This window comes from Salmo salar, chromosome 06 (genome assembly GCF_965601325.2).
Source record: "Salmo salar chromosome 06, fSalSal1, whole genome shotgun sequence".
NCBI lineage: Eukaryota > Metazoa > Chordata > Actinopteri > Salmoniformes > Salmonidae > Salmo > Salmo salar.
The window spans coordinates 4,063,230-4,091,160 of record NC_138296.1 but is presented as its reverse complement, the minus strand read 5'-3'; the positions used below and the strand labels follow the sequence as shown (position 1 = coordinate 4,091,160).

The window sequence follows — 27,931 nt, the reverse complement described above, 5'->3', positions numbered from 1 at the left end:
GAGAGAGGAGCTGCTACCCCTGGGGAGAGAGGAGCTTCTACCCCTGGGGAGAGAGGAGCTGCTACCCCTGTGGAGAGAGGAGCTGCTACCCCTGGGGAGAGAGGAGCTGCTACCCCTGGGGAGAGAGGAGCTGCTACCCCTGGAGAGAGAGGAGCTGCTACCCCTGGGGAGAGAGGAGCTGCTACCCCTGGGGAGAGAGGAGCTTCTACCCCTGGGGGGAGAGGAGCTTCTACCCCTGGGGAGAGAGGAGCTGCTACCCCTGGGGAGAGAGGAGCTGCTACCCCTGGGGAGAGAGGAGCTGCTACCCCTGGGGAGAGAGGAGCTTCTACCCCTGGGGAGAGAGGAGCTGCTACCCATGGGGAGAGAGGAGCTGCTACCCCTGGGGAGAGAGGAGCTGCTACCCCTGGGGAGAGAGGAGCTGCTACCCCTGGGGAGAGAGGAGCTGCTACCCCTGTGGAGAGAGGAGCTGCTACCCCTGGGGAGAGAGGAGCTGCTACCCCTGGGGAGAGAGGTGCTACCCCTGGGGAGAGAGAGGAGCTGCACATTGTAAGAGCTGTAAAGAGAGAGGGAGTGGAGAGAGAACAGGCAGAACCTGATATGTAAATGAGCAGAGCAAACGAAACTAACTTTCGACGACCGAATGATCATTCAGACTCTGTTTCTATTGAGAGAGAGATAAAAGGTAAGATGATTATTGTGTATTCATATAGTTGATGATATTGTTATGTGTATTAATATAGTTGATGATATTGTTATGTGTATTAATATAGTTGATGATATTGTTGTGTGTATTAATATAGTTGATGATATTGTTATGTGTATTAATATAGTTGATGATATTGTTATGTGTATTAATATAGTTGATGATATTGTTATGTGTATTAATATAGTTGATGATATTGTTATGTGTATTCATATAGTTGATGATATTGTTATGTGTATTAATATAGTTGATATTGTTATGTGTATTAATATAGTTGATGATATTGTTATGTGTATTAATATAGTTGATGATATTGTTATGTGTATTAATATAGTTGATGATATTGTTATGTGTATTCATATAGGTGATGATATTGTTATGTGTATTAATATAGTTGATGATATTGTTATGTGTATTAATATAGTTGATGATATTGTTATGTGTATTCATAGTTGATTATATTTTTGGTGGACAGTGTTATAATAGTCCTACTGTCCTTAAAATATTTTTGATATAAATTAGATGTGTGGGGTGAATTCGTTCTGTGCCCCAGGGTGATCGCTCCTACACCATCTAGAATCTAAAAGGGTTCTTTGGCTGTCCCCATAGGAGAACCCTTTGTAGAACCCTTTTTGGTACTAGGTAGAACCCTTTTGGGTTCCATGAAGAACCCTTTCCACAGAGGGTTTTACACTGAAGCCAGAAGGGTTCTACCTGGAACCCCAAATAATCTCCTATGGGGACAGCCGGAGGACCCGTTTGGAACCCTTTATTCTAAGAGTGTACTGGATCATAGGTCTATAGACTTGTCTTCTCAAAACATTTTTAAAACATTTTGTGGAAAGCCAAACAATAACTTACACTTCCTCAAAACAGGTTGTGTGTATTCATTAGTGCCGACCGTAGCAAAACGTTTGGCAACAGAAACCGTTTAGGTCATATTGTACAGTGTTTGGAGTAAACTGTTTATGCATCATTTTAGAACTGTTGGCTGTGGAGTAAACTAATGAATACAACCCAGTTTGTAGCCAACAACTCGGCTGTTTATACCTGATGCTGAAACCTGAACATAGCCTGAGGGGTGTACTATGATGCAAGCTAGATATACTGGTTTTCTAAAGTTAGCCAGCTTCAGTTATCTTCACATTCCATCTCAGGCCTCATCCATCAGAATATACAGAGCGCTAGTCATCAGGAAGCTGCTCTCTCATCAGAACAGAAAATATCTCAATGACTTGACATGTTCTGGTTGTGAATTCAGGCTACAAGGTGACAATCCTGTCAGGGATTATTGTAAAGTGTGTAGATAAATTAAATGTAATGTTAGTATAGTGAATGACAGTAAAACACTCCTAACGGTCTACTACTACTGAGACAGGTTGGTGTAATGTTAGTATAGTGAATGACAGTAAAACACTCCTAACAGTCTACTACTACTGAGACAGGTTGGTGTAATGTTAGTATAGTGAATGACAGTAAAACACTCCTAACAGTCTACTACTACTGAGACAGGTTGGTGTCAGTTTAATCAGACAAAATGGAGCTGACTGGACGTGGTCAAGTCAAATTCAATATATCAATATTCAGATATTATAGTTCTACATTTAACATTTCAATGTAATTGTATCATAGTTCCTCTATAGCGTAGTGATCCTCTACATTTCATATGATAATGTATTTGTATCATAGTTCTACTATAGTGTAGTGACCCTCTACATTTCATATGATAATGTAATTGTATCATAGTTCCTCTATAGTGTAGTGATCCTCTACATTTCATATGATAATGTAATTGTATCATAGTTCCTCTCTAGTGTAGTGATCCTCTACATTTTATATGATAATGTAATTGTATCATAGTTCCACTATAGTGTAGTGATCCTCTACATTTTATATGATAATGTAATTGTATCATAGTTCCACTAAAGTGCAGTGATCCTCGCTATTTGAGCCACTTCACAATTCCAACCAAGTGACCCAATTGGTGCCAATGGCACGATGCATAGGTTGTTGGCCTTTTACATGTGCGACCTGGGTTCGCTTCCCTGCCCCGCTGTTCGCTACATTGGTGTCAGAAGTGGTATGGTGTCTGGGAGGCCATCAGAATGCATGGACCGGATGTGTGAGGGGTTCTGGTAGTTGAAGCACGGGACTTGCTTTTATAGGGAGCAGTGTGAGCCAGGTTACAATTCCCATCGCAGCTATAGGACCCTGTTTATACTGATACTGGGTTAACCCTATTTATACTGATACTGGGTTAACCCTGTTTATACTGATACTGGGTTAACACTATTGATACTGATAGTGGGATAACCCTATTGATACTGATACTGGGTTAACCCTATTTATACTGGTACTGGGTTAACCCTATTAATACTGATACTGGGTTAACACTATTAATACTGATACTGGGTTAACCCTATTGATACTGATACTGGGTTAACCCTCTTTATACTGATACTGGGTTAACACTATTGATACTGATACTGGGTTAACCCTATTGATACTGATACTGGGATAACCCTATTTATACTGATACTGGGTTAACACTATTTATACTGATACTGGGTTAACCCTATTGATACTGATACTGGGATAACCCTATTAATACTGATACTGGGTTAACACAATTTATACTGATACTGGATTAACACTATTTATACTGATACTGGGTTAACACTATTTGAGCACATCAATTTACAAAAATACTCATCATAAACGTTGATAAAATTTACAACAGTTATAGAAATAATTATAGATATACTTCTCCTTAATGCAAACGCTGTGTCAGATTTTAAAATAGCTTTACGGAGAAAGCATATTTTTCAATATTCTGAGTACAGACCTCAGCAATCAAAGCAAGCTATACAGATACCCGCCAAGTTCTGGGTTCAACTAAACTCAGAATTAGTATTATAAATATTCTCTTACCTCCGAGGACTCCGACTTCCACAAGAAACATTCGTTTTGTTCAAAATACTCCATATTTATTTCCAAATACCTCCGTTTTGTTCGTGCGTTCAGATCACTATCCAAAGGCATAACGTGCGAGCGTAAATCAGGACACAAAAAGTCAAAAGTCAAAAGTATACTGATACTGGGTTATACCTATTTATACTGATACTGGGTAAACCCTATTGATACTGATACTGGGTTAACACTATTGATACTGATAATGGGTTAACCCTATTTATACTGATACTGGGTTAACCCTATTTATACTGATTCTGGGTTAACACTATGTATACTGATACTGGGTTAACACTATTTATACTGATACTGGGTTAACACTATTGATACTGATACTGGGTTAACACTATTTATACTAATACTGGGTTAACTTCTATGGGCTACGTGGGACGCTAGCATCCCACCCCCGGTACACACTATCAACAGCCAGTGAAATATCAAGGGCTCCAAATTTCTCAAACATACAACTTTCTCAATCTTACACCCTTTGAAAGATAAACATCTCCTTCATCTAACCACGTTGTCCGATTTCAAAAAGGCTTTACAGCGAAAGCATAAAGTTAGATTATGTTAGGACAGTACATTGACAAAACATTACATACAGCCATTTTCAATGCAAAGACAGGCGTCACCAAAAGCAGAAAACCAGCTAAAATTATGCACTAACCTTTGACAATCTTCATCAGATGACACTCCTAGGACATTATGTTAGACAATACATGCATTTTTTGTTCTATCAAGTTCATATTTATATCCAAAAACACGAAAGTATTGCCACGAAAGTACAAAAAAAAAATATTTACGTTTGTTCAAACATGTCAAATGTTGTATAGCATAAATCTTTAGGGCCTTTTTCAATCAGAACTTCAATAATATTCAAGGCGGACGATTGCATTGTCTTATAAAATGTTTCGGAACGAAACAGTCCTCACATGCATGCGCGTCATAGTAGTATAGGCCATCCGCTTATGACAAACTTTCCAGGCTTCTCGATCGGTCAGTTTTTACCGGAGAAGACTCAAACCACTTTGTAAAGACTGTTGTCATCTAGTGGAACTCACTGTGTGTTTCATAGGCAAAGGCATGAAAGTAATTCCACACATCAGCTTTCCACTTCCTGTTAGGATTTGTCTCAGGGTTTTGACTGCCATATGTTCTGTTATACTTACAGACACCATTCAAACAGTTTTAGAAACTTCAGAGTGTTTTCTATCCAAATCTAATAATAATATGCATATCCTAGCTTCTGAGTTTGTGTAGGAGGCAGTTTAATATGGGCACATTTTCAAAATTCTCAATACTGCCCCCTAGCCCCAACAGGTTAACCCTACTTGGGGCGGCAGGTAGCTGCACTCCAACGCTTTAGTGGTTAGAGCGTTGGATTAGTAACCAAAAGGCTGCAAGATCAAATCCCCGAGCTGACAAGGTAAAAATCTGTTGTTTACCTCTGAACAAGGCATACCTGGTTGGGGCTAGGGGGCAGTATTTGCGCGGCCGGATAAAAAACGTACCCGATTTAAACTGGTTACTGCTCTTGGCCAGAAACGAGAATATGTATATAATTAGTAGATTTGGATAGAAAACACTCTAATGTTTCTAAAACTGTTTGAATGGTGTCTGTGAGTATAACAGAACTCATATGGCAGGCCAAAACCTGAGAAGATTCCATACAGGAAGTGCCCTGCCTTACAATTTGTTCTCCTTCTGTGGCATCTCTATCGAAAATACAGCATCTCTGCTGTAACGTGACATTTTCTAAGGCTTCCATTGGCTCTCAGAAGGCGCCAGAAAGTGGAATGACGTCTCTCCAGTCTCTGGGCAAAAAACAGAAGGAGATTTTGTAAGTGGTCAGGCTGAGAACAGTGACACTGGAGATGCGCGTTCATGTGAATTCTCCATGTTTTTCTTTCTCTCTTTGAATGAATACAATGTTGCCCGGTTGGAATATCATCGCTATTTTACAAGAAAAATTGCATAAAAATTGACATGCTTCGAAGTACGGTAATGGAATATTTTGACATTTTTTGTCACGAAATGCGCTAGCGCGTTACCCTTAGGATACTGACCTGAACGCACGAACAAAACAGAGCTATTTGAACATAACTATGGATTATTTGGAACCAAAACAACATTTGTTGTTGAAGTAGAAGTCCTGGGAGTATATTCTGATGAAGAACAGCAAAGGTAATCCAATTACTCTTATAGTAAATCTGAGTTTGGTGAGGGCCAAACTTGGTGGGTGTCAAATTAGCTAGCCGTGATGGCCGGGCTATCTACTCAGAATATTGCAAAATGTGCTTTCACCGAAAAGCTATTTTAAAATCTGACATCGCGATTGCATAAAGGAGATCTGTATCTATAATTCTTTAAAAAAATGTTATGTATTTTGTGAACGTTAATCGTGAGTAATTTAGTAAATTCACCAGAAGTTTGCGGTGGATATGCTAGTTCTGAACATCACATGCTAATGTAAAAAGCTGGTTTATGATATAAATATGAACTTGATTGAACAAAACATGCATGTATTGTATAACATAATGTCCTAGGAGTGTCATCTGATGAAGATCATCAAAGGTTAGTGCTGCATTTAGCTGTGGTTTTGGTTTTTGTGACATATATGCTTGCTTTGAAAATGGCTGTGTGATTATTTGTGGCAGGGTACTCTCCTGACATAATCTAATGTTTTGCTTTTGCTGTAAAGCCTTTTTGAAATCGGACAACGTGGTTGGATTAATGAGAGTCTTATCTTTCAAATGGTGTAAAATAGTCATATGTTTGAGAAATTGAAGTTATAGCATTTTTGAGGTATTTGTTTTTCACGCCACGCGATTCCACTGGCTGTTGACTAGGGTGGGACGCTAACGTCCCACTGCCCCAGAGAGGTTAACCCACTGTTCCTAAGCCATCATTGAAAATAAGAATTTGTTCTTAACTGACTTGCCTAGTAAAATAAATAAATAAATACTGGGTTAACCCTATTTGTGCGATGCATAGGGTGTTTTCCTTGTTCACCAGTGACCTGGGTTCACTGCCCTGCCCCACTGTTTGCTACAATATTAATATCATAGATTACCTGTTAACCTCTATGGGCTAGGCGGGACGAATTCGTCCCACCTACGCAACAGCCAGTCTAATCCTGTGGCGCGATTTTCAAAACGTTTGAAATGCTATTACTTCAATTTCTCAAACATATGACTATTTTACAGCTATTTAAAGACAAGACTCTCGTTAATCTAACCACACTGTCCGATTTCAAAAAGACTTTACAACGAAAGCAAAACATTAGATTATGTCAGCAGACTACCCAGCCAGAAATAATCAGACACCCATTTTTCAAGATAGCATATAATGTCACAAAAACCCAGAAGACAGCTAAACGCAGCACAAACCTTTGATGATCTTCATCAGATGACAACCCTAGGACATTATGTTATACAATACATGCATGTTTTGTTCAATCAAGTTCATATTTATATCAAAAAACAGCTTTTTACTTTAGCATGTGACGTTCAGAACTAGCATACCCCCCGCAAACTTCCGGGGAATTTACTAACCATTTACTAAATTACTCACGATAAACGTTCACAAAAAGCATAACAATTATTTTAAGAATTATAGATACAGAACTCCTCTATGCACTCGATATGTCCGATTTTAAAATAGCTTTTCGGATGAAGCACATTTTGCAATATTCTAAGTACATAGCCCGGCATCACAGGGCTAGCTATTTAGACACCCAGCAAGTTTAGCCTTCACCAAAATCACATTTACTATAAGAAAAATGGTCTTACCTTTCCTGTTCTTCGTCAGAATGCACTCCCAGGACTTCTACTTCAATAACAAATGTTGGTTTGGTCCCAAATAATCCATCGTTATATCCGAATAGCGTCGTTTTGTCCGTGCGTTCCAGAAACTATCCGAAATGGCAAATAACGGTCGCGCGCATGGCGCTTTTCGTGACAAAAAAATTCTAAATATTCCTTTACCGTACTTCGAAGCATGTCAACCGCTGTTTAACTTGTTAGGGCTAGGGGGCAGTATTGTCACGGCTGGATAAAAAACATACCCGATTTAATCTGGTTACTAATCCGACCCAGTAACTAGAATATGCATATACTTATTATATATGGATAGAAAACACCCTAAAGTTTCTAAAACTGTTTGAATGGTGTCTGTGAGTATAACAGAACTCAAATGGCAGGTCAAAACCTGAGAGATTCCTTTACAGGAAGTGGCCTGTCTGACCATTTCTGGAACTTCTTTGCCATCTCTATCTTTTACAAGGGATCTCTGCTCTAACGTGACACTTCCTACGTCGTCCATAGGCGCTCAGAGCCCGGGAAAAAACAGAATGTCGTCATCCCAGCCCCAGGCTGAAGCGCTTTATCGCCTTTCTCAAGTGGCCGATCAAGGTACTCTGGGCTTATGCGCATGACCCGGTCGCCCCCGTCTTTGTGATTTTTCCCTCTGTTTGCTGAAAAGGAGATTCCCGGTCGGAATATTATCGCTTTTCTACGAGAAAAAATGCATAAAAATTGATTTTAAACAGCGGTTGACATGCTTCAAAGTACGGTAAAGGAATATTTAGAATTTTTTTGTCACGAAATGCGCCATGCGCACAACCGTTATTTACCATTTCGGATAGTTTCTGGAACGCACGGACAAAACGACGCTATTCGGATATAACGATGGATTACTTGGGACCAAACCAACATTTGTTATTGAAGTAGCAGTCCTGGGAGTGCATTCTGACGAAGACAACAAAAGGTAATCAAACTTTTATAATAGTAAATCTGATATTGGTGAGTGCTAAACTTGCCGGGTGTCTAAATAGCTAGCCCTGTGATGCCGGGCTATGTACTTAGCTATTTTAAAATCGGACATATCGAGTGCATAGAGGAGTAATGTATCTATAATTCTTAAAATAATTGTTATGCTTTTTGTGAACGTTTATCGTGAGTAATTTAGCAAACTGTTAGTAAATTCCCCGGAAGTTTGCGGGGAGTATGCTTTTTCTGAACGTCACATGCTAATGTAAAAAGCTGGTTTTTGATATAAATATGAACTTGATTGAACAGACATGCATGCATTGTATAACATAATGTCCTAGGGTTGTCATCTGATGAAGATCATAAAAGGTTAGTGCTGCATTTAGCTGTCATCTCTATATGTTTGAGAAATTGAAGTAATAGTATTTCAAACGTTTAAAATATCGCGCCACTGGATTCAAGTGGCTGTTACGTAGGTGGGACGAATTCGTCCCGCCTAGCCCATAGAGGTTAAAATCAATTTTTATGCCATTTTTCTCGTAGAAAAGCGATAATATTCCGACCGGGAATCTCCTTTTCGGCAAACAGAGGAAAAAATCACAAAGACCGGGGCGGCCAGGTCACGCGCCTAAGCCCAAAGTACCTTGATCGGCCACTTGAGAAAGGCGATAAAGCGCTTCAGCCTTTATCAACAGGGTGAAATGTAACAAATTACATCAAAGTTGGGAGATAACCAGTCCCAGTTTAACATCTCTACTCAACAGCCAGTGTAATCCCGTGGCGCGATATTCAATTACCTTAGAAATGCTATTACTTCAATTTCTCAAACATATGACTATTTTACACAATTTTAAAGACAAGACTCTCATTAATCTAACCACACGGTCCGATTTCAAAAAGGCTTTACAACGAAAGCAAAACATTAGATTATGTCAGAAGAGTACCCAGCCAGAAATAATCAGACACCCATTTTTCAAGCTAGCATATAATGTCACATAAACCCAAACCACAGCTAAATACAGCACTAACCTTTGATGATCTTCATCAGATGACAATCCTAGGACATTATGTTATACAATACATGCATGTTTTGTTCAATCAAGTTCATATTTATATAAAAAAAACAGCTTTTTACATTAGCATGTGACTAGCATGTGACTAGCATTCCCACCGAACACTTCCGGTGAATTTACTAAATTACTCACGATAAACGTTCACAAAAAACATAACAATTATTTTAAGAATTATAGATACAGAACTCCTTTATGCACTCGCTATGTCCGATTTTAAAATAGCTTTTCGGTGTAAGCACATTTTGTAATATTCTGAGTAGATAGCCCGGCCATCACAGGCTAGCTATTTTGACACCCACCAAGTGTGGTACTCACCAAACGTTGATTTACTATTAGAAAAGTTTGATTACCTTTGCTCTTCTTCGTCAGAATGCACTCCCAGGACTTCTACTTCAATAACAAATGTTGGTTTGGTTCCAAATAATCCATAGTTATATCCAAACAGCGGCGTTTTGTTCATGCGTTCAAGACACTATCCGAAGGGTAAAGAAGGGTGACGCGCCCGACGCGTTTCGTGACAAAAAAATTCAAAATATTCCATTACCGTACTTCGAAGCATGTCAACCGCTGTTTAAAATCAATTTTTATGCTATTTTTCTCGTAAAAAAAGCGATAATATTCCGACCGAGAGTCGTTGTTTTCGTTCAAAGAGAGAGAAAGTAAAAACATGGTGTCGGCTTGTGCCCGCGCCTCCAGTCTCATTGTCCTCAGGTCGACCACTTACCAAATGCGCTAATGTTTTTCAGCCATGGCCTGCAAAGCCACCATTCATCGTTCTGGCGCCTTCTGAGAGCCTATGGGAGCGTTAGAAAATGTCACGTTATGCCAGAGATCCCCTGTTTTGGTTAGAGATGATCAAGAAGGCCATGAAATGGTCAGAGAGGGCGCTTCCTGTTTGGAATCTTCTCAGGTTTTGGCCTGCCAAATGAGTCCTGTTGTACTCACAGACACCATTCAAACAGTTTTAGAAACTTTAGGGTGTTTTCTATCCAAATCAAACAATGATATGCATATTCTAGTTACTGGGCAGGAGTAGTAACCAGATTAAATTGGGTACGTTTTTTATCCGGCCGTGCAAATACTGCCCCCTATCCCCAACAGGTTAAATCACCATGACAACCATTTCATTATTTCTCCAGAGCAGCAAGGGAATCTATAGACTCAACCTTTGTAGAATCACAATCACCTTTATTCACCAAGTACATTTGCACGTACATATGTAGGATCTTAATTTGAGCCAATTTACTACAGCAGGAAAATATTCCTGCAGGAACAGGAAATGTGAATTATTATGTGAATTATACTTAATTGACATTTTTGTAGGAGTTACTACATTTTTCGTAAGGAAAAGATCTAAGTGGAAATTACAAACTTCAGAAGCCTTTGTAAACCTTTTACATTTGAGTCATTTAGCAGACACTCTTATCCAGAGCATACATTTGATGCATTTTTATTTTAATGTACTGGCCCCCCATGGGAATCGAACCCACAACCCTGGCGTTGCACACACCATGCTGGCGTTGCAAACACCATGCGCTACCAACAGGGCCACAAGGAATACACTACAAGTTTTACATGTCCTGCATTGCTGGAAAGTTATTCTGCAGTGGGGGGTGATCAAATGAAGATCCTATATCTGTACATATAATTGTACATGGGGATATGTATGGGGGTCTATAACATCCAATCACAGAGGTTTACAGCAGCTGACAGTTGCAATGTTATTGCTAATAAGTCAAACTGCCCTTTTCAGATAAAGATTAGCCTTCCCTGTAGCTCAGTTGGTAGAGCATGGTGTTTGCAGGGTTGTGGGTTCAATTCCCATGGGGGGCCAGCACAGAAAAAATAAAATGTATGAAATGTATGCATTCACTACTGTAAGTCGCTCTGGATAAGAGTGTCTGCTAAATGACGTAAATGTAAAGACATAATCTCTGTACAGATGTAGGATCTTAATTTGATCACCCTGTTGCAGAAAAAATAAACTTGTAGTGTAGTTGAGTGTAATTAAACTTTAAAAAAGGTTTCTGAAGATGATAAATTCCACAAAACTGTTCATTAATTATAATCCACATAATAATTAAAATGTCCTGTTTCTGCAGGATTATTTTCCTGCTGTAGCAAACTGGCTCAAATTAAGATCCAACACCTGTAGCAATATACCTCTAATGTATATGGCTATATCAGGATATATATACCTCTCTCTAATGTATATGGCTATATCAGGATATATATACCTCTCTCTATTGGATATGGTTATATAAGGATATATATACCTCTCTCTAATGTATATGACTATATCAGGTTATATATACCTCTCTCTAATGTATATGACTATATCAGGATATATATACCTCTCTGTAATGTATATGACTCTATAAGGTTATATATACCTCTCTCTAATGTATATTGCTCTATCAGGATATATATACCTCTCTCTAATGTATATTGCTCTATCAGGTTATATATACCTCTCTCTAATGTATATGACTATATCAGGATATATATACCTCTCTCTAATGTATATGACTATATCAGGATATATATACCTCTCTCTAATGTATATGACTATATCAGGATATATATACCTCTCTCTAATGTATATGACTATATCAGGATATATATACCTCTCTCTAATGTATATGACTATATCAGGATATATATACCTCTCTCTAATGTATATGACTATATCAGGATATATATACCTCTCTCTAATGTATATGACTATATCAGGATATATATACCTCTCTCTAATGTATATGACTATATCAGGTTATATATACCTCTCTCTAATGTATATGACTATATCAGGATATATATACCTCTCTCTAATGTATATGACTATATCAGGATATATATACCTCTCTCTAATGTATATGACTATATCAGGATATATATACCTCTCTCTAATGTATATGGCTCTATCAGGATATATATACCTCTCTCTAATGTATATGACTATATCAGGATATATATACCTCTCTCTAATGTATATGACTATATCAGGATATATATACCTCTCTCTAATGTATATGACTATATCAGGATATATATACCTCTCTCTAATGTATATGACTATATCAGGATATATATACCTCTCTCTAATGTATATGACTATATCAGGATATATATACCTCTCTCTAATGTATATGGTTATATCAGGATATATATACCTCTCTAATGTATATGACTATATCAGGATTGGCTTTTGACCATTTGACATCTTTTATTTACTGTTGTTTAGGCTGGTTGAATGAGTTGCCTGTGAAAGCTACTTCATCTGCAAGAAAACAGACGGCTGCACCAGTGACTGTAAGTTATGTGATTTCCTCATATGAAATTAAAAGTAGGTTTGTAACCTACGCAGTTACAAAACGGCTGTTGAAACTGTGGCACATATTTCTCGGTAACATTAAATAAATGTGTTGGTATGTAGGAAAGACTGGCAGACTCTCGTACTGTATGTCTAGGTTACCTACAAACTATTATAAGGTTAGGGCGACGTCAGACATTAAATAGTCAGAGTAGGTTTGAGATATGATCACTTATCATGCTGACAAACCTGATGGTCTCTGTGAACTGATCTGAACAGGTTTAGACTGGTCATCTATGATATGTAGGTTATATAAAGTACATTCTCTGACTTGCTAATGGTAGGACTATAACATTATGTTGATCTGAACAGGTTTAGACTGGTCATCTATGATATGTAGGTTATATACAGTACATTCTCTGTCCTGCTACTGGTAGGACTATAACATTATGTTGATCTGAACAGGTTTAGACTGGTCATCTATGATTTGTAGGTTATATACAGTACATTCTCTGTCCAGCTACTGGTAGGACTATAACATTATGTTGATCTGAACAGGTTTAGACTGGTCATCTATGATATGTAGGTTATATAAAGTACATTCTCTGTCCTGCTACTGGTAGGACTATAACATTATGTTGATCTGAACAGGTTTAGACTGGTCATCTATGATATGTAGGTTATATACAGTACATTCTCTGTCCTGTTACTGGTAGGACTATAACATTATGTTGATCTGAACAGGTTTAGACTGGTCATCTATGATATGTAGGTTATATAAAGTACATTCTCTGTCCTGCTACTGGTAGGACTATAACATTATGTTGATCTGAACAGGTTTAGGCTGGTCATCTATGATATGTAGGTTATATACAGTACATTCTCTGTCCTGCTACTGGTAGGACTATAACATTATGTTGATCTGAACAGGTTTAGACTGGTCATCTATGATATGTAGGCTATATACAGTACATTCTCTGTCCTGCTACTGGTAGGACTATAACATTATGTTGATCTGAACAGGTTTAGACTGGTCATCTATGATATGTAGGTTATATACAGTACATTCTCTGTCCTGCTACTGGTAGGACTATAACATTATGTGAACTGATCTGAACAGGTTTAGACTGGTCATACATTTTAGGCCTTCAGTCTATATTCTCAGGTACATTTAGAAAATAACAGATTGAAAGACAATATATATCCTACTTTTAATGAATAAAAATAATTTTGAGATTTGGCCTTGTGTTGTTGCACTGTCTATAACTACCTTAACAAACAGTGACTTATTATTATTATTAATATTATTATTATTGTTGCTGTACTGTCTATAACTACCTTAACAAACAGAGACTTATTATTATTATTGACAGTTACCATGGAGATGAAATGTCCCAACTACATGTTCATGTGATGCATTAAATCACCTGACTGTTTCTATGTCTGTTAGTAAATGTTTTATTTCTCAAAGAGATAATGAATAAATGATAACAATTGACCTTCAATAATTAGTTGTTACTGTGTTGACCACAACCAACATGTTGGATCTCTGTTTAGTTGTCACTGTGTTAACCACAACCAACATGCTGGATCTCTGTTTAGTTGTCACTGTGTTAACCACAACCAACATGTTGGATCTCTGTTTAGTTGTCACTGTGTTAACCACAACCAACATGCTGGATCTCTGTTTAGTTGTCACTGTGTTAACCACAACCAACATGTTGGATCTCTGTTTAGTTGTCACTGTGTAAACCACAACCAACATGCTGGATCTCTGTTTACTTGTCACTGTGTTAACCACAACCAACATGCTGGATCTCTGTTTAGTTGTCACTGTGTTAACCACAACCAACATGCTGGATCTCTGTTTAGTTGTCACTGTGTTGACCACAACCAACATGTTGGATCTCTGTTTAGTTGTCACTGTGTTGACCACAACCAACATGCTGGATCTCTGTTTAGTTGTCACTGTGTTAACCACAACCAACATGCTGGATCTCTGTTTAGGTGTCACTGTGTTAACCACAACCAACATGCTGGATCTCTGTTTACTTGTCACTGTGTTAACAAACATGCTGGATCTCTGTTTAGTTGTCACTGTGTTGACCACAACCAACATGCTGGATCTCTGTTTAGTTGTCACTGTGTTAACCACAACCAACATGTTGGATCTCTGTTTAGTTGTCACTGTGTTAACCACAACCAACATGCTGGATCTCTGTTTAGTTGTCACTGTGTTAACCACAACTAACATGCTGGATCTCTGTTTAGTTGTCACTGTGTTAACCACAACTAACATGCTGGATCTCTGTTTAGGGGTCAGTGCTGTAAAATGAGTCTCTCTGAGGAGAGAGAGGAGGGGGGCCCTGCCTCTAAAATGAGTCTCTCTGAGGGACATGACACCAAAGCTAAGAGGTAAGATGACAATTTTATGAAGAATTTATTATGTTTATTTCCAAAATAAATAGCAATCTCAAGATGAATGCAGTTACTGTAAATCTCTCTAGATAAGAGCATCTGCTAAATCAGGGGTTCTCAATCCGGGGTCTGTGGAGGTACTGCAGGGGTTCCGCGGCACCCTGACTGTACTCGTTGCAATGTAAGACATTTGATAGAACTTTCACATGACACGACAACTTTGCCTACTCTTAATTATTGCCTAATATAATGGCATGCATATTTTTTTTAACCAATTGTGATCGTTTTTACAAGCAGAATTCTGACAATATTACCGTTATATCAACACACTCTTCACACCCGTTTAACAACTCTAAATAGCTTTGGCATAGTAGACATCAAGTCCCTTGCCAATAATGTTGCCGACAACGTTGCATACAATGTTAATTTTCATCAAACACATATTATGCCCTAGATGCCTTCAATTGCCTAATTTATAGCCATGTCCAATTTAGGATTATTTTTTAACAATGTGATGTTGCGCTCCAAAGGGAGAACTTGAAATAACATGATGTAGATAATTAAATAATTTTAAAAAACTTGTTTATTATACACTCTTAGAAAAGAAGGTTCCTTATAGAACCAAAAAGGCTTCTATCACTTCCTTAATATATGGAACCACTAAAAGTGATATATATTTTTGGGTTCAGTGAAGAAGAACCTCTAGAGTTCTGATCAACGAAAGGTTAATGTTTTGAGGACGTGAACCCAGCAGCCCTCCAGGGGTCAGATCAATTCATCCCGTTTTTTCCAGCGCCCGGACCGGGATATAAACCAGCCACCTTTGAACCACAGGTCCAACTCCTGCCACAGCTCCAACTCCTTAGCCGCTGGGTGAAAACCTGAGTTAATTTTGTGAAATAAGCATGAGTTAATCTGCCAAAATGAAGACAAAATGTTTTAGAGACATACATGGTATCACTTGTTATACATAAGTATTATACATAAATCATTGCCAAAAGCACAAGACATATATTATTAATGGATTGATCATATAGAAATATAAAACATTATTTTTAACCACTCCAAAGCAATGACGTGTTTGAGGAACCATTTGACTCACTGCATTATTCTATAGTATTATCAAGACACCTGCTGTTAACTCTTAAATCCGTGGAGGGCTTCTCCCTCTCTTGTTGACGGATGCTGGCTACCTCTGTCCGGTTCTCCTCTCCTCACTAGATGGACGGTAACTTTAGTGTTTAAACCCTCTGTGTCCAAGGACCAAACTTTTGAATATTATTTTCGGGGCTCCTCAGTAGGCTGGACACATTACATTTTTAACAATGTTTTTTGTTGTTGATAAAAAGTACTTAATTGCATCCGCCATGGAGCCCAGTTTCGTAACATTACCTTATGTCTCTAGTTGTGAAGTAATTGCTAAAGAACAGGCCTTATTTCAGGTCATTTTTCACCCTGCCAGCTCCTATTAGTTCTATTGAGCACTGCAGCACCAACTCACCTTCTGTTCTGCTTTTCCATTGTTATCAATGAGACTTGTCGGCATTAAATTGAACGATGACCTCAGGTAACTTATTAACAGTATTACAGCTACTTTTTGAGTGATATCACTATTCGCCTGTGTTTATGTTGTGGTGACCCACAGTACTAAATGTTAAACATTTTCTGGTCATGGTTAACCATATGTGTTTTCAGAAAAAGGTTTACAACTATAACAAAACACGTCCCTGTCCTCTTTTTCAAGATGTAGCCGATTTAAACAGACAGAAGACATTTTTTAATTAAGAAATAACACTTTTTTTAACGACTTGTTGTCCCTAAATGGCTGCTGGGTAATTTGATCGAAATCTTCGTTCGTAGGCATCAGTTTGAGCGAATGAAGCGCAGGTTCACTGATTTGCAAACCAAATGGACAGGTCTAGCTCATTGATTTGTAGATCTGACGCAGTTTGCTACCTCAGATTATGAGCCCAGCAGGTGTCGTGAATGAGTTATGTAGAACCCACAGAAGGCCACAGGGAGGAGTAAGAGAGATATAAACCCACACTGATTTTTACCTTAAAAACCCTGAACCTAACATTCACTCAAATGTATTTATAAAGCCCTTTTTACATCATCAGATGTCTCAAAGTGCTATACAGAAACTCTAACCCTAGGTATAATCTATTTTATCCTTAACCCTAGTCCTAGGTAGAACCTATTTTAGCCTTAATCCCTAACCCTAATTGTAGGATAGGGTAGAGTAGCCTAGAACACGTTTATAAACTATTTTAGTTATACTATTATGTTAGTAAATACCATTATAGCACTAAATAGCATGTTGATTATTTTGTTAATCAAAACCTGTCTAATCATTTTGCTTTTTTGTTTTGTTATTTTATTATATTTATTGTTGCAAGGCAGAACACTTGATAAACAAGACACATTCGTTTTATTTTCAAATGTGGTTTGAACTGGGTGACCTAGTAACCTCTATGTGAAAGTCCAGGAATTGGTGTAGGATAGGTGGGGCAGGTTTGAGATTGATCTAACGAATTAATGATAAAAATACACTTTATTTCTCAGCTGCCTCACAAATGTCTGTCAGTGAATTAATAACTTTTAATTGCTAAATATTTCCAATAGATGGCAGCATAAGACCACAAAGCATCAGTTATAGGCTACAAGCAGCAATATGATTGACATAAAATAGCATGCAACCACAGACTATATGTCCCATGATTTTCTAAAATGGCCACTTTACTTTAGTTAGATATATATCTCATATTAGGCCTGTGTTGTTTTTGGGAGAGCAACATAAATAGTGACTATAGCAGGTATTGAACCCCGGGTAAATGATCACTAGTCACCACCTCAACCTTAGTATACATGCATTATAAAACATTTTCTTAATTCCGAACTGAATTTGGTAAAAGGGCTTTTATGTTCTCTGCGCCATCGTCTTGGAACGCCTTACAAAATACTTTTAAACTGGAAGAACTCGTCCCGATTGGTATTTTTAAATCACTGATGAATGATCTTGAGACTGATTCCCTGACCTGTCAATGTTTTTAATATGCTGTTTTGATTTTGTTATACTCTTGTGAATTCTATGGTTTTTACTAGATTACTTGTAGTTTTTCATGTTGTTTGTCTGTAATTTTTGTAATGTCTTGGTGCTGGATATCTTGGCCAGGACGCTCTTGAAAAGGAGATTTTAAATCTCAATGAGCCCTTCCTTGTTAAATAAAGGTTAAATAAAATTAAATAAAATTCATATCTCATATTGGGACTAAACGGCCACGATACAGAAAAGACAAGAGTGCGTCTTCCAGCCCGCCAATAAATTACATCATGCAACCCTCCCGGTGAGGAAATTTACCTCAACATGCCCCTGGAGAAGGCAGAGTGACGACACCAGCCTTTTAGTGGGGCTGAGTTGACTACTTGTGTGAGAAGGCAGAGTGGGTCGATGCTGGTTGATGAATTTGACAATGAATGTACTGGGAAAATACGTTTTTCTCAACCAGAGGTGACTGAATTAATGTTCAGGCTTATTGGTAATCGAAATAGTGATGAAGTACAATTTCAAAACATGCCCCTATTTAAGATTACTCTGATGTTTCTTTGTTGATGTACCCAATGATTAATGATAGACCTACCGAGCAAGTTATGTCCTCATTGTGATTTTACAGACGTATTTAATATCTCTTATTTATACACTTTATTTGATTATTTATGAAATACATATTGTTATATTTGGTAGCACTTATATGTTTTTCCTCCAACCCCTTTCGATGTGAACGGATAAAGATCAGTGATACTATCAAGAGCAGTGTGCGGTTTCCTTTTTCCCTCAAAACATGAGCATAAAAACAGGTAATAATAAACATGAATCATCATTATTTTACTTCACGGTTATCTATTAAATGCTTCTTCTGTCCTTCCTCTTGCGTTAGCAGTGTGGAAAGGGACAGAAAGAAGCCACACAGGAGTTTTCCTGTGAGGGGGAGTGGTGGTGTATCCCGGGAGAAAACTAAACTAATCTTCTGAAATATCATTTGTGGTCTTATGCTGCCATCTATTGGAATTATGTAGGAACTGCAGTACTACTAAATAATTTTTAATTCCTTACTAAAGTAGTAATTACTCAGAATTGCAAGATATAACATTTTCTAGTTCATTTTACCACTTAACCTGTTAGGGATAGGGGGCAGTATTTTCAAGGCCGGATAAAAAAACGTACCCGATTTAATCTGGTTATTACTCCTGCCCAGAAACTAGAATATGCATATAATTAGTAGATTTGGATAGAAAACACCCTAAAGTTTCTAAAACTGTTTGAATGGTGTCTGTGAGTATAACAGAACTCATATGGCAGGCAAAAACCTGAGAAGATTCTATATGGGAAGTGCCCTGTCTGACCATTTCTTGTCCTTCTATAGCCTCTTTATCGAAAATACAGGATCTCTGCTGTAACGTGACATTTTCTAAGGCTTTCATTGGCTCTAGGAAGGCGCCAGAACGTTGAATGATAGCTCTGCAGTCTCTGGGCGAAAAACAGCAGGGGTTTTGGTGAGTGGTCCTTCTGAGGACAATGGCACTGGTGCACGCATGCATGTGACGACTCCATGTTTAATTTCAGTGTTTGAACGGATACAACGTCTCCCGGTTGGAATATTATCGCTATTTTATGAGAAAAATTGCATAAAAATTGATTTTAAACAGCGTTTGACATGCTTCGAAGTACGGTAATGGAATATTTTGAATTTTTTTGTCACGAAACGCGTCGGGCGCGTCACCCTTCTTTACCCTTCGGATAGTGTCTTGAACGCACAAACAAAACGCCGCTATTTGGATATAACTATGGATTATTTGGAACCAAACCAACATTTGTTATTGAAGTAGAAGTCCTGGGAGTGCATTCTGACGAAGAACAGCAAAGGTAATCCAATTTTTCTTATAGTAACTCTGAGTTTGGTGAGTGCCAAACTTGGTGTGTGTCAAAATAGCTAGCCATGATGGCCGGGCTATCTACTCAGAATATTACAAAATGTGCTTTCACCGAAAATCTATTTTAAAATCGGACACCGCGATTGCATAAAGGGGTTCTGTATCTATAATTCTTAAAATAATTGTTATGTTTTTTGTCAACGTTTATCGTGAGTAATTTAGTAAATTCACCGGACGTTTTCGGTGGGTATGCTAGTTCTGAACGTCACATGCTAATGTAAAAAGCTGGTTTTTGATATAAATATGAACTTGATTGAACAAAACATGCATGTATTGTATAACATAATGTCCTAGGAGTGTCATCTGATGAAGATCATTAAAGGTTAGTGCTGCATTTAGCTGTGGTTTTGGTTTTTGTGACATATATGCTAGTTTGAAAAATGGGTGTGTGATTATTTCTGGCTGGGTACTCTCCTGACATAATCTAATGTTTTGCTTTCGTTGTAAAGCCTTTTTGAAATTGGACAATGTTGTTAGATAAAGGAGAGTCTTGTCTTTAAAATGGTGTAAAATAGTCATATGTTTGAAAAATTGAAGTTTTTGCATTTTTTAGGTATTTGTAATTCGCACCACTCTATACCATTGGATATTGGTGAGGCGCCTCGCCAATATCCAATGATAGAGCGTGGCACATCACCCACTTTATATCTCCCTCACTAACTTTAAGCATAATTTATCTGAGCAGCTTACCGATCGCTGCAGCTGTACACAGCCCATCTGTAAATAGCCCTTCCAATCAACCTACCTCATCCCCATATTGTTTTTATTTACTTTTTTTGCGTTCGGTCACATTTGAGAGTGAGGCAGATGTATAGCATTTAGCAAAAAAAAGATGATTATTTGTCCCTCTGAAATGAAACCATCAAGTGATAGACTTTAAACAAATACATGTCTGTTATTGAACAGCCCCATGCCATGATTAGATAGTGAAGAAACACAACAATCTCTTTCATAATTTCTTTAAACAATAAAAGCTAATTTACCAACATTTCTGAAAAGTGAAATATAGCATTTTAGAATTAAACTCTTCTTATGTTTCCCCATCTGAGCTCAGAGTAGATGAGAGATATAATGTTTGTCTCTGTTGTGTTGAAGACCAATCAAGCAGGAGAGACCAGCCTCCCCTGTACCCAGCTGTGTGTCCATGAAGAGTGACCGGTCTATGGATCAACCTATACTGTTTAGAGAGGGAGACTTTTCTACTGAACAAAGGTAAGAAGAACTCATGGGTCATGGTCAGTGAGTAAAACAACACTGTCTCTAGTCATTTCTCCTCTCCCATTTTGTGTGTGTGTGTGTGTGTGTGTGTGTGTGTGTGTGTGTGTGTGTGTGTGTGTGTGTGTGTGTGTGTGTGTGTGTGTGTGGTGTGTGTGTGTGTGTGTGTGTGTGTGTGTGTGTGTGTGTGTGTGTGTGTGTGTGGGGGATGAATCTTTGTGTGCGTCTTTGTGTGTGTGTGTGTGCACTCCCTGGATGAGGAGATGTAATCTCTATCCTGGTCACTTTTACCCCTACCTACATGTACATATTACCTCAATTATAGCCTCATTATTACCTCAACTACCTGGTACCCCTGCACATTGACTCAGTAATGGTACTCCTTATAGCCTCATTATTACCTCAACTACCTGGTACCCCTGCACATTGACTCAGTACTGGTACTCCTTATAGTCTCATTATTACCTCAACTACCTGGTACCCCTGCACATTGACTCAGTACTGGTACTCCTTATAGCCTCATTATTACCTCAACTACCTGGTACCCCTGCACATTGACTCAGTACTGGTACTCCTTATAGTCTCATTATTACCTCAACTACCTGGTACCCCTGCACATTGACTCAGTACTGGTACTCCTTATAGTCTCATTATTACCTCAACTACCTGGTACCCCTGCACATTGACTCAGTACTGGTACTCCTTATAGCCTCATCTCTGAGAGTGAGACAGATATATATATATTATTACCGTGTAAAACCTAGCAGTACTACTGATTTCTCTGAGAGTGAGACAGATATATATTATTACTGTATAAAACCTAGCAGTACTACTGATTTCTCTGAGAGTGAGGCAGATATATATTATTACTGTGTAAAACCTAGCAGTACTACTGATTTCTCTGAGAGTGAGGCAGATATATATTATTACTGTGTAAAACCTAGCAGTACTACTGATTTCGCTGAGAGTGAGGCAGATATATATTATTACTGTATAAAACCTAGCAGTACTACTGATGTCTCTGGGAGTGAGACAGATATATATTATTACTGTGTAAAACCAAGCAGTACTACTGATTTCTCTGAGAGTGAAGCAGATATATATTATTACTGTATAAAACCTAGCAGTACTACTGATGTCTCTGAGAGTGAGACAGATATATATTATTACTGTGTAAAACCTAGCAGTACTACTGATTTCTCTCAGAGTGAGGCAGATATATAGCTTTTTGCAAAACAACATGAATATTTGTCTCTGAAATGAAACCATCAAGTGATAGATTTTAAGCAAATACATGTCTGTTATTGAACAACCCCATGTCATGACTAGATAGTGAATAAACACAACAATCTCTTTCATCATTTCTTTAAACAATAAAAGCTAATTCACCAACATTTCTTAAAAAGGACATATAGCTTTTTGGAATTAAACTCTTGTTTCCCCATCTGAGCTCAGAGTAGATGAGAGATGTAATGTTTGTCTCTGTTGTGTTGAAGCCCAATCAAGCAGGAGAGACCAGCCTCCCCTGTACCCAGCTGTGTGTCCAGGAAGCGTAAGCGGTCTATAGATCAACCTATACAGTTTAGAGAGGGAGACTTTTCTACTGAACAAAGGTAAGAAGAACTCATGGGTCATGGTCAGTGAGTTAAACAACACTGTCTCTAGTCATTTCTCCTCTCCCATTTTCCATTTATTTTTGTTGTTTTCATAATCCATAGGCTAATCCTTTTGTCCATTTTCATAGTCCTAAAACAATATTAAACACAACATTCCCTCCCTGTGTGTGTGTGTGTGTGTGTGTGTGTGTGTGTGTGTGTGTGTGTGTGTGTGTGTGTGTGTGTGTGTGTGTGTGTGTGTGTGTGTGTGTGTGTGTGTATGTGTGTGTGAACTCCCTGGATGAGGAGATGTAATCTCATGTTTTGTCCACAGAAACCAACAGGAGAGATCAGAGTCAGAGATACTCAGTGGTCAGTCTTCCCAAAGTCATCAAACAGACCTGGACTCCATATTCAATGTATGTGGTCCTGTTATGTACATTTGTTTTTGTTTACCTCAAGTAAAGTTGATCTGTCAATCATTCATTAACGTGTTGATGAGAAAGCATTTATTCTCTTGCTTAACTTAGTTGCTTGAAGAGAATATTATGACATTTGTGAAGAACGAGCTGAAGATGTTCAAGAGGATTCTTAGTCCAGAACTCCCAGAAGGCTTTGAGAGTCAGAAGCAGGATAAGGAAGTGGTGGACCCTGAAGATGAGAAGCAGGAGAGCAGTGCCAGAGAGGGAGCTCTGAAGATCACACTGCACGTCCTGAGGAAAATGAACCAGAAGGAGCTTGCTGACACACTAGAGAACTGTAAGATCTGTCTGCCTCATGTTGAATGATGTTTTATAACATTTAAAAGCTGTAGCTAAAGTACAGCTAAAATAGCTGTGTAACTCAATGATATTGTAGCAGCCTTAACACAACACCTAGTGACCTCATCAAGTAGCAGCAGGGATGTGTTGTGTTGATTAATTTAGAGAGACAGAGAGACAACAATAATACCATCAATAATACCAATAATAATATAATCATTCACACCAGTCTTTACACATTTATACAGTCAGTTAAGAGAAGAAATGATAATAATTTAAAACTAAATAACAGTCCTACAATACTGTAGGCATTAAAATAAACGTGATATTAATATCCTCTGTGTTATTCCTAGATTCAGATGAGCTTGCTGTGATTTGCCAACGTGAACTCAAATCTAATCTAAAGAAGAAGTTTCAATGTGTATTTGAGGGGATCGCTAAACAAGGAAACCCAACACTTCTCAATAAGATCTACACAGAGCTCTACATCACAGAGGGTGGAACAGGAGAGGTCAATAATGAACATGAGCTGAGACAGATTGAGACAACAACCAGGAAACAAGCAAGACCAGAGACTGCAATCAAATGTAACGACATCTTCAAACCCTTAACTGGACAAGACAAACGTATCAGAACTGTGCTGACAAAGGGAGTTGCTGGCATTGGAAAAACAGTCTCTGTGCAGAAGTTCATTCTGGACTGGGCTGAAGCAAAAGCAAATCAGGATGTCCAATTTGTATTTTCAGTCCCTTTTCGGGAGCTGAATTTGATGAAAGAGGACAAACACACTTTCATTGAACTTCTCAATCACTTCTCAATGGAAACCAAACAATCAAGAATCTCAAACTACGACAAGTACAAAGTTCTGTTCATCTTTGATGGTCTGGATGAGTGCCGACTGCCCCTAGACTTCCAGAAGAACAAGATCTGTTGGGACGTCACAGAGTCAACCTCAGTGGATGTTCTGCTGACAAATCTCATCAAGGGAAATCTGCTTCCCTCTGCTCTCCTCTGGATAACTACCCGACCTGCAGCAGCCAATAAGATCCCTTCAGGGTGTGTTGACCAGGTGACAGAGGTACAAGGTTTCAATGACCCACAGAAGGAGGAGTACTTCAGAAAGAGATTTAGTGATGAAGACATGGCCAGTAGAATCATCTCACACATAAAGACATCAAGGAGCCTCCACATCATGTGCCACATTCCAGTCTTCTGTTGGATTTCTGCAACAGTCCTTGAACACATGCTGAAACATAAGAGAGAAGAGATGCCCAAGACTCTGACTGAGATGTACACACACCTTGTGGAGTTTCATACCAAACAGAAGAATGAAAAGTATCTTGGGAAAGAAGAGACAGGTCCACACTGGAATAAAGAGAGCATTCTGTCACTGGGAAAACTGGCTTTTCAACAGCTTGTGAATGGCAATCTGATTTTCTATGAAGAAGACCTGAAAGAGGCTGGCATTGATATCAATGAAGCCTCAGTGTACTCAGGATTGTGCACACAGCTCTTTAAAGAGGAATGTGGGCTGTACCAGGAGAAGGTGTACTGCTTTGTTCATCTGAGCATTCAGGAGTTTCTGGCTGCTGTATATGTGTTCCTCTCATTCATCAACAACAATGAGAATCTCATGGACAAACTGCAAACAAAATCCAGTAAGTTTTCTTCGCTGTTCAGAGACGAGCCTGAAGTTACTTTCTACAAGAGTGCTGTGGATAACGCCTTACAAAGTGAGACGGGAAACTTGAACATTTTTCTTCGCTTCCTTCTGGGCCTCTCACTGGAGTCCAATCAGAAGCACTTACGAGGTCTACTGACAAAGACAAGAAGCAGCTCACAGACCCATGAAGAAACAGTCAAGTACATCAAGGAGAAGATCAGGGAGAATCTCTCTCCAGAGAGGAGCATCAATCTGTTCCACTGTCTGAATGAACTGAATGACCATTCTCTAGTGGAGGAGATCCAAAGCTACCTGAGAACAGGAAGTCTTTCTAGAGCCAAACTGTCACCTGCACAGTGGTCAGCTCTGGTCTTTGTGTTGCTGACTTCAGAAAAGGAGCTGGATGTGTTTGACCTGAAGAAATACTCCAGATCAGAGGAAGGTCTTCTGATGCTGCTGCCAGTGGTCAATGCCTCCAGAGCTGCTCTGTGAGTAAATAAAATGACATATAAGAACTAATCATCAGGAAGAAATATTCAGTTTAGAGACACATATGTATTATAATATGTATATCATATTTTATTGAATAACATATTGAATCAGTGCATTGGTGTTCACATTAGTATAACAATATGACCATACAATTCTTGGAGACGGAAGATGAATCTATATGTTGTTTGAGAGAATAAACCAAATGCTTCTGCCATTGTCCTTCTAATTTACTCGTTAAATGAACAGTGTGTTTGTGAAGTCATGATGATCTCTTTGCAGGCTGTCAGGCTGTGGAGTCACAGAGGAAGGCTGTGCTTCTCTGGTCTCAGCTCTGAGGTCAAACCCCTCACACCTGAGAGAGCTGGATCTGATTAACAATGACCTGAAGGATTCAGGAGTGAAGCTGCTCTCTGCTGGACTGGGGAATCCCCACTGTAAACTGGAGACTCTGAGGTCAGTATTCCTGTAGTTGGTCAACAAGTGATAACTGTTCACCAGATCCACATGTGTTTACCAGACACACATAGTCCACACCATATGTGTTTGGACAGTGAAACATACAGTTTTACATTTGACGCATTTTGAACCGTGTGTGTGTGCGTGTCAAGTGTGTGTGTGTCCTGTGTGTGTGTGTCCTTTGTGTGTGTGTGTGTGTGTGTGTGCACATGTATCACTCAATTAACACACACACACACACACACACACACACACACACACACACACACACACACACACACACACACACACACACACACACACACACACACACACACACACTAGGGCTGGAAGATATGGCCCAAATATTATATTGGTGTTTAAAAAGATTTGGACGGAGAGACTGTATTTTTAGCTTTTGAATAGTAAAAGTTGTACATTTGATTTATGAGTAGTGAGTGATCCCAGGGTGCTTTATGAGTAGTGAGTGATCCCAGGGTGCTCTATGAGTAGTGAGTGATCCCAGGGTGCTCTATGAGTAGTGAGTGATCCCAGGGTGGTTTATGAGTAGTGAGTGATCCCAGGGTGCTTGATGAGTAGTGAGTGATCCCAGGGTGGTTTATGAGTAGTGAGTGATCCCAGGGTGCTTTAGGAGTAGTGAGTGATCCCAGGGTGCTTTATGAGTAGGTAGTGATCCCAGGGTGCTTTATGAGTAGTTAGTTATCCCAGGGTGCTTTATGAGTAGTGAGTGATCCCAGGGTGGCAACACATACATTCTAAGTGATTTCAATGAGTCTTTCTCCATTCTGATTGGTTTATACTGTTCAATTCAACTTCAACCAAAACAAATGTCAGCACTTTTATCATTTCTGCATTTCCACTCAATTGCAGTGATGGAAAAAGTACCCAGTTGTCATTCTTGAGTAAAAGTAAAGATACCTTAATAGAAAATTACTCAAGTAAAAGTGAAAGTCACCCAGTAAAATACTACTTGAGTAAAAGTCTAAAAGTATTTGGTTTTAAATATACTTAAGTATCAAAAGTGCGGCGGCAGATAGTCTAGTGGTTAGAGCGTTGGGCCAGTAACTGAAAGCAGTGCATTGGTGTTCACATTAGTATAACAATATGACCATACAATTCAAGGAGATGGAAGATGAATCTATATGTTGTTTGAGAGAATTAACCAAATGCATCTGCCATTGTCCTTCTACATCAATTAATTAACAGTGTGTTTGTGAAATGATGATGATCTCTTTGTCAGGCTGTCAGGCTGTGGAGTCACAGAGGAAGGCTGTGCTTCTCTGGTCTCAGCTCTGAGGTCAAACCCCTCACACCTGAGAGAGCTGGATCTGAGTAACAATGACCTGAAGGATTCAGGAGTGAAGCTGCTCTCTGCTGGACTGGGGAATCCCCACTGTAAACTGGAGACTCTGAGGTCAGTATTCCTGTAGTTGGTCAACAAGTGATAACTGTTCACCAGATCCACATGTGTTTACCAGGCACACATAGTCCACACCATATGTGTTTGGACA

General features: G+C 38.8%; 1 protein-coding gene across 1 annotated transcript; it reads left to right on the top strand.

Moving 5' to 3' along the window:
• The first annotated feature begins 601 nt into the window (after nucleotides 1-601).
• Nucleotides 602-26,633, top strand: LOC123740220 (NLR family CARD domain-containing protein 3-like). The gene is made up of 9 exons (XM_082976241.1): nucleotides 602-682; nucleotides 12,760-12,827; nucleotides 15,145-15,243; nucleotides 21,334-21,450; nucleotides 22,950-23,066; nucleotides 23,383-23,467; nucleotides 23,579-23,807; nucleotides 24,163-25,960; nucleotides 26,244-26,633. Exons 3-9 carry the CDS (start codon nucleotides 15,161-15,163, stop codon nucleotides 26,431-26,433), a joined length of 2,619 nt encoding a protein of 872 aa, XP_082832367.1. The 5' UTR covers nucleotides 602-682; nucleotides 12,760-12,827; nucleotides 15,145-15,160; the 3' UTR covers nucleotides 26,434-26,633.
• Nucleotides 26,634-27,931: the final 1,298 nt, after the last annotated feature.

Excerpts from the sequence above, each read along its gene's own strand:
- LOC123740220 (XM_082976241.1), top strand. The coding sequence starts at position 15,161 with ATGAGTCTCTCTGAGGAGAGAGAGGAGGGGGGCCCTGCCTCTAAAATG. Across the intron at positions 15,244-21,333 it reads CATGACACCAAAGCTAAGAG|ACCAATCAAGCAGGAGAGAC; the intron begins GTAAGATGACAA and ends GTTGTGTTGAAG. Across the intron at positions 25,961-26,243 it reads AATGCCTCCAGAGCTGCTCT|GCTGTCAGGCTGTGGAGTCA; the intron begins GTGAGTAAATAA and ends ATCTCTTTGCAG.